At 40.1% G+C, this 8,131-nt stretch overlaps 1 protein-coding gene across 1 annotated transcript in view; it reads left to right on the top strand.

Annotated features, from left to right (window-relative positions):
• Positions 1 to 8,131, top strand: part of LOC102498647 (dynein heavy chain 11, axonemal) — a gene marked incomplete at its 5' end in the record, with an annotated part of 215,821 nt that overhangs the window by 177,913 nt on the left and 29,777 nt on the right. The window contains 4 exons of the mRNA XM_006169843.2: positions 565 to 687; positions 3,332 to 3,525; positions 4,713 to 4,861; positions 5,713 to 5,840. Coding sequence (XP_006169905.1) covers positions 565 to 687; positions 3,332 to 3,525; positions 4,713 to 4,861; positions 5,713 to 5,840 — 594 coding nt within the window. The remainder of the gene's footprint in view (positions 1 to 564; positions 688 to 3,331; positions 3,526 to 4,712; positions 4,862 to 5,712; positions 5,841 to 8,131) is intronic.

Below are 8,131 nucleotides of genomic sequence, written 5' to 3'. Positions count from 1 at the left end.
GTGGGAGTCCAGCGACACAGCCATTACGCTAACTGCTGGTCTCAAGATAGATTTTTATCTAATAGCAGCAGACTAAATATAAAAGCAGCTCACATATGTTGCTAATAAGTATAGATATTAGAATTAAATAAGTCAGCCTTCATAATTATTATCTTTTTAAGTTACCAGTTTAATTTTGTTTTTAACTATCATTGTTATTTACTTTCCTATAAGTCACATATGCTCACCAGAGAGAGAGTGAGGGTGAGAGTGAGCAAGAAAAGAAGCTGCCAGGTCCAGAACTCAAACCACAGTCAGCCAGCCATGTGAGAGTCCAATGCCCCAACCACCATGCCACCTGCTGGTCCCCATAATGACTTTCTATTAGGTTTCAAGTCATGGTTTTGAGGTCATGGGCATAATTTAACATGACCTATTTTAACTATAGGACTGTAGAACAGATACCTCCCAGAAGTCGGCAGGCTCGGTTCAACTGTTCAGTTGTGTGTGTTCAATGGTGACTGCTTCCTATGCTGTGATTTGATGTTAACCAAATGACCCTTTTCAATTTTGTGTACTCTCAAGATTCTGTTGAGAAAGCAAGAGATAGACCCCCTTGAATTGGATTTCCTGCTTCGATTCACAGTTGAACAAACTTACCTGAGTCCTGTCGACTTCTTAACAACTCAGTCTTGGAGTGCTATTAAGGTATGTTAGGAACTTGTTTTCTCAATATCTGTTCTTATTTGAAATAGTAGGTTTCTCCAATGTAAAAATGCAGTTTTAAGAATGCAAGTGATGGGAACCAGCAGTTAGCGTCATGGCTATGTCGCTGGACTCCCACGTAGTCGACCGCAGTTCGTGTCCCGGACCCAGTGGCTTAAAACTCACGCCGGGCGCGTGTGCGTGCGTGCCCAAGATCCCAAGAGGAGAATGGAGGAGAAGGGATTGCGGCGTGACCATCCCCCGGGGGGGTGATTTCTCGCTTTCTGTCTCTATGTCTCTCTCTGTCTGTCTGGCGAGTGCATGCACCCTACAGTGAAAATCTCTCAAAAAAAAAAAAAAAAAGAAAAAAGAATGCAAGTGATTATTAGACATCCTTTCAATTACAGAAGTATGCTAAATAATGTGATACTTTTTCATTAATCTTAACGTGATTAATTTCTTATTTAAAAGTAAAGGAGAGGGCCAGCAGATGGCATAGTGGTTAAGGTGCTGGACTTCCACATGGCTAACTGCGGTTCAAGTCCTGGACCCAGTGGCTTAACACTGACACCAGGCACATGTATGTGCATGCCCAAAATCCCAAGAGGAGAATGGAGAAAAAGGGATTTCAGCATGGCCATCTCCTCTGGGGGGATGATTTATTGCTTTCTTGCTCACTCTGTCTTTCCAACAAGCAAATGCACTGTATAGCAAAAATCTCTCTCAAAAAAAAAAAAAAAAGTGAAGGTTTTGACTTATGTGTGGGTGGGAAAGTTATTAGCAGTCTGTCAGGACATTTGATACAGGTCAAGTGATATAAATTAATTATTTTAACATACCGAGGTCTTGTTTCTTTATTTTGTTCTATTTTTTAGTTCTCCAGTTTTTCTAAATAGCTTTTAAAATTACAATGTAGTAGTTTATTCTCAGTGTAAATGTTTAAATGAAACAGAATATTGTAGAGGAAAAAAATTAAAAGTAATTTTTCAACCTCAGTTATCAATCTTTATTCCATTTTTCTGTCAGAAGATTCTATTAAGAGTTTATTCTCCTGAGTCCAGCAGATGGCATGGTAGTTATGGGTGCTGGACTCCCACGTGGCAGACTGTGGTTCGAGTCTCAGACTCAGTGGCTTGCTTTCTCACTTTCCCTCCTTCTCTCCTTCCCTCCCTCCCTTGCTCGCTCTCTCTCTATCTCTCTCTCTCTCTCTCTCTCTCTCATTCATTCCCTATCTGGTCAATTAAAACAAATTAATTAATTTAAATAAGTAATTCTAAAAAGAGTCTATTCTCCCAGGTTCTGGTGTCCTTTCACTAAAGTTCAGTATATGCTAAGCTTTGCCTCATTCTTTTTTCTAATAAGAAGACATTTCTATGGCCCAGCAAGTGACGTTTGAGTCCCAGATCCAGCAACTTGAAAATTATGCTGGGCATGTGTGCCCAAAATTTCAGGAAGAGAATGGAGAAGAAGGGATTGCAGCATGACCATCCCTCCTGGGAGGGAGGGGTGATTTCTTGCTTTCCCTCTCTCTGTCTTTCTCCAGTGAGCTCATATGCCCTATGGCAAAAACCTTAAAAAATAATTTCTATGCTTGAAAATAACTGTGTTATCCCTTATCTTTATAGAATGTTTAGTGTTTAGATTTTCTTTATAAAATGTTAGTATTTTTAATCATATTATCATTGTAGAATTCTATATTCAAATGTATATCAGTCAGGATCTTGGCAGAAAGCAAGTGGCATGTTCAAAGGAGTGATGAAGAGAGTTTCACAGTATATTTTCTTTTGCTGATAAAATTAAGTTTATCTATTTATTTCTTCCATGAGTAAGAGCCCCAACAAGGTCTTGATGCTGATTCCACCCCCAGCCTCAGCCCCACCTGGATCATGGGGATGTATACCTGGTATTTTCAGGGAAGTCTCAATGCAAACTTGGAATCTTCTCGCATGGATCAACCTCACAGTGTTGCATTTTACTACCATACCACTGTCTGGTCCCAACAAAGGGTGCACTTTCATAGAAATGGCAAGAAATATAAGGGAGTTAGGAGCAGCAGATGGCATGGTGGTTAAGACACTGGAAGTCCCACGTGGTCAACCATTGTTCGAGTCCTGGACCTGTAGCCTTTCTCTCTCTCTCTCTCTGTCTCTGTCTTTCTCTGGTAAAACTCTTGTGAAAAAAAAAAACAATAATAATGATAAATAAATAGGCTAAATAAATTCTTTACAAATAAAAAGTAATATAAGGGGGTCAACCAAGAATAATAAAGAAAAATGAGAGAAAGAAAAATGAAAGAGAGAAGCAGTTATTAAAATGAGTAAGAAATGAGGTTACATAGGAACATAGCCACTGCCAAACCCTGTCCAGCAGGAAGGAGATTGGAAAGAAATACCCCTGCCTCTTTCTCTTCCAGTCTTCTGGTGGTTTGTTTCTTTTCTATTGACCAAACCCAGCCTGGCTAGGGAGGCAAGGACCTTAGTTCCAACAGTCCTTTGAGATCACCCTCTAAACCGAGCCGAAGAGTGCAAAGTAAATTTGGAGAGGAAAATAAAGACTATCCAGCTCAACGTCTTTATATTCTCAAGTCTTATCTCAAGCTATAAGCCATTATTCACGCTCTTTCTACCAGTTCTCTATTGTGTTACAGACAGTAGCCCTTATGGAAGGATTTCGAGGCCTGGACCGAGACGTGGAAGGATCTGCCAAGCAGTGGAGGAAGTGGGTAGAATCTGAGTGTCCAGAAAAAGAAAAGTTACCACAAGAATGGAAGAAGAAAAGTTTAATACAGAAGCTGATTATTTTGCGAGCAATGCGCCCTGACAGAATGACATATGCTCTCAGGTAGAGTAGTTGGTGTTTTGGCAAATTCAAGTTAGAAACAGAAGAAGCAGTCTTGGGGTTAGGAGAATCTGGTGTGGTGTTTACAATTCACAGTGATGGGATGGGACTCTGCTAAGATGTTGAGCTCATACTCACAACTGTTGTCAAAATGTGCTAGACACTGAACAGTGAGCTAGTCTGTAGGCAAACTCAGCACATCTTCCTGAAATGCTTCATTCTGAAATCAGTAGGGGAGACAGGGAACTAATGGAAATATTCTTGGAAGAGAGATGGGTGTCAGCAAAGGTCAGAGGCCAGGAACATGCATTATCCAAATATAATTTCCATCATCTTTATTCAATGGTAGTATTTTGGCTTCAGAGATTTTGCATGTCAAACAAAAAATGAAATCCCTTCATGAAGACACTCCAGGCAACTCACATGAAAAGCAGAAACTCCTGTCTACATCTTAGTTCAAGTGTCTTTTTTCTTTGTCCTCTTGGCTTCTAAATGGTAATATGCTACTTAATTCACACTCGCCTTATTCTAATTTGAATTCACCAACCAAAGAGATCTCAACTTCCTTCCTTATTGTGCTCTTCTTTTTTCAATAATATTCATGTGCCTCGGATTTTTTTTCTTTGCTTTGTCTAGTTCAGCCATTTTTTCCCTTTGTGGAAGCCTCTGGTGAACCCGACTTTACTTCAAGTTAATTCTGCTTAGTAGTACTTACTTTCTGCTAAATCTGAAGCTGTTGGAAAATAATCCTTGCCTAATTGAGCTTCCCTGTGTTAGAAACACCCCAAAAAGCATTTGTATATTCATGAGAAGCCCAGCAGGCTGGAAAATTGCACTGTGGCAAATCTAATGAACTGTTAATAAGTAATGGGAGAATCTGGCAAGGGACTTGGGGGACACAAAGCCACACAGGCAGCTGACGGTATTCAGAGGGGGGTCTCAGTAGCCCCCTAAAATGGAATGTAGGCTTCTGATTTGCAGAGCTTCTAAAGAAGAGATGGGTTTCATTGATACAACTACTACATAAATCTGGATGAATTCACACTGTCATTCTAACAAGACATCCCACAAAATAAACGTGGTTTGTTTCTTTTCTATGCCTGTAGTTTAAGTTTATCCAAGAGGTGGTATTTTTCAAGGTCAGAAACACTGATCCTTTTCTTTCCTTTTTGAATGATTCTTTTCTATAGAAATTTTGTGGAGGAAAAGCTGGGTGCAAAGTATGTAGAAAGGACCAGATTGGATTTAGCTAAAGCATTTGAACAAAGCAGCCCAGCCATCCCAGTATTCTTCATCCTGTCTCCAGGGGTAGATGCTCTTAAAGACCTGGAGATCCTTGGTGAGTGGCCAGGAGGCTTTCTGACCTGCCCTTCCTCCTTCCCCTTTACCCACTGCCTAGCTGCCCTTCCTTTCAGCTCAGCTATCTTAGATTTTTGTATTTTTCCATTTGTTGGAGATTGGGTGCATGAACAATATAAAATATAAGCTAATAACACCAGTCTGAAGAAATGTTCGAACAGAACATTCCTCTGGATGGCATAATGCAAGTTTCTTTTGTACTGTTTTCTACCTTTTGACTATATGAGGGCCAGAGGGCAATTTTCTCTATGCTCATGTAATCTTGTGCCCCCTGTGACTAAATAATGGTCATTAGAGCAAGTCTATTCGATTGTGCAAGGCACTGTCGCTTTGTGCTCTGGATTACTATTCCCTACGGCCTGCACCAAGAATACCAGGTTAATATAGTTGTGACCTGACTGTGCTCAATTTAAATGCAGCCCCACAAGGTAAGAGGCTTGTACATTTACCCAATACACTGATCCATTCAAAAAATGATGTGATATCTACCACATGTTGCTCCTTTATATAAGGGAAATGCTTTGCTACTCCTGTAAGAGTTTATAAAGCTCTCTAACAATGCCTGCCATCTATCAAAATGTCAAAAGCTTCATTATCATAAAACCAAAAGAACTGATTTCCAAGGCTTTTCTAATGCTCTTAATGAGGCAGCTATTGAGAACTCAAAATGCTGCTTATGGAAACAACAGAGGTTTAGTTTGGATTCTTCAAGAAGGTGGCCAACAAAATGGCAGTAGTGGCCACAGATGTACATGGGACCACAAAGCTCCAGACTCTTCTCGCCTCTCCTTGATTGACATTTCCTTTTCACCATTTTGAATTCTTCCACAGGCAAGAGACTTGGGTTTACAATTGACTCTGGAAAGTTCCACAATGTCTCTTTAGGACAAGGTCAGGAGATGGTGGCAGAAATGGCACTGGAGAAGGCTTCCAAAGAAGGACATTGGGTTATGCTCCAAGTAAGTATTACATTTTCATGGAAAATACTGGGCATGAACGTAGGGTGAGCAGTGAAGAGCTGCCCTGACTAGCGGGAACAATCCTTTAACACAGTCCCTGGTGGTCTCCAGAGTTCTAGCAGTTCTCTCAGCATTCATGACTCCTCCAAAGGTGAAATGGGGGGCCCTGCTGGCAGAGATGGCTCTGACTTTTAAAAGACCGCCTAGCCATTGCCCCATGGTTCTTCTGCCTTATACATATCTGGAATACTCCAGTAGCTTGAGGACAAACATGCTTTTATAGAATGCCAACACTGTTAGAATAGTATTTGGCATTATATGTTGCTTTTAAGTTGACAAAGCTATTTTCTTACATATCTCCTAAAACTCTGCCTCTGCTCCTAAATAGTTGTGTAGCATTCCCTTAGCTGAAGCTTTATTAGCGAACTTCCCAAGGGGATTTGGAATAGTGCATCCCTTGCTGAGGCTCAGAATAAGATGAGTAACAGTGAAGGGTTTGTTTTACAGACAGCAGTTGCTCAGTTTGGGAGATCTTAGCATTCAGTGAAGGAAAGAGTTAGAGTTCTCATATGCCCAGTGGCTCAGACTAGAGAGAACATGAAGAGGAGTGTCATCATCCTTAAAAGACATATTTAAAATAAAATGTTTCTCTTTTTTTAAATATTTTTACATCTTCATATTTAATTTATATCTACACTAAGCTACCAGTTGCCCCTAGATACATGTTGTAGTGCATATTATAAGTTTGGCTATAAAATTTTAAAAAAATTTTTTGAAAGACCTTATTTTGTGGGGCCAGCATGTGGTGTGGTAGGTAAGAGTGCTGGACTCCTACATGGCTGACTGTGGTTCAAATCCCGGACCTGGCAGCTTCCTTTATCACTTTCCCTCTGTCTCTCTCTCTCTCTCACACTCTGTCCCTCTCTGGTCAAATTAAAATAAATAAATAAATAAATAAATAAATAAATAAATAAAGTACTTCTAAAAGAAAAAAACCTTATTTTTGTAAAGGCTCTGGTTTTGGATATCCATTCCAGACTTTTGAGTTTGGTTCTTATGGTCAACCAGAAACCTAAAATTTAACTGTGCATACCTCTTTACTTGCATATGGAGTGACTGCAGAGTAACGATTATGCCAGACTTTTGGCTACCCTAGTTTCTGGTGTCTAGTATCCCTTTGATTAGCAATTAAAAGAGAAGCAAGACTTTGAAGAAAGAGAAGACCATCATAAAGGGACCTTTGCAATCTATATCAGCATAGAAGTATGAGATGTATACACATGTTAGTTAATTCTTACCTAAATCCTAGTATGAGCAATTATTATGAGCCAATATAGCCCTTATAGTGGTGTTTAGCTAGCATTTTATCAAGAGCTTATAGAAAACTATTATGAAAGGAGCAGGCTGGAAACTGTATTTTTTGTAATGATTTCTATTTGCATTTAATTATTGTACAGCATACACTATAGTTCTTCTTTTTGCCTCCCCTTAGTTCCCCCTTCCACCTTCCCCCACTGCCCATCACCCATCGCCCTCCCACTCTAGTTCTAGTATTCATAGTTGCTCTCCATGTTTTTATACCTTCCACTCTGTCTTTATCTCATGCACACCAAAAAGTTTATAAATGAAAAGATATTTAGAAATCTTTTTTTTTTTTGGAGAGCTTTTTTTGCTATACGGCATGTGTGCTCGCCAGAAAGACAGAGACAGAAAGCAAGAAATCACCCCCTGGGGGGAATGGCCACATTGCAATCCCTTCTCCTTCAGTTTCCACTAGGGGTCTTGGGCACACATGCACATGTGCCTGGCAGGAGTTTAAGCCACCAGGGCCAGAGCTCGAACCACGGTCGACTACAGAGGAGTCCAGCAACATAGCCATTATGCCAACTGCTGGTCCCTAGAAATCACTTTTCACTGGTGAAATAAGTGGTGTCCAGGATATGTGGACTGTTTGAAAATACTACACAGGCATCATGGTTCTTGGACAAATAGGCATAAGAATCCAGTCAGTCCCAAAGCCAGTATCCTCAAGAATGGTTCCCAGTCTAGCATCCACGGTGTGTGCATATGTTCCACAGTGGCCCACTTAGAAGTTTTCTGTCCCAAGCGACTTCTTAGAATAATTTTATATTCATGTAAACTTTTCAAGTAAGGTACTATTGTAGCACATAAGACAGAGAGTGAGGACATAATGGAGATTACAAAATAGGTTTTATTACTGTTTTTATTGTTTATTTTTATGAGTGGTGTGAAAAATACACTTCTTATAGCCTAGTAGCCAGCATGTAGGG

Source organism: Tupaia chinensis, unplaced genomic scaffold (assembly GCF_000334495.1).
Source record: "Tupaia chinensis unplaced genomic scaffold, TupChi_1.0 Scaffold147534_1, whole genome shotgun sequence".
In the NCBI taxonomy this organism is placed as follows: Eukaryota; Metazoa; Chordata; class Mammalia; order Scandentia; family Tupaiidae; genus Tupaia; species Tupaia belangeri.
The sequence above is the reverse complement of the archived record's forward strand: the minus strand, read 5'-3'. Positions and strand labels throughout refer to the sequence as shown.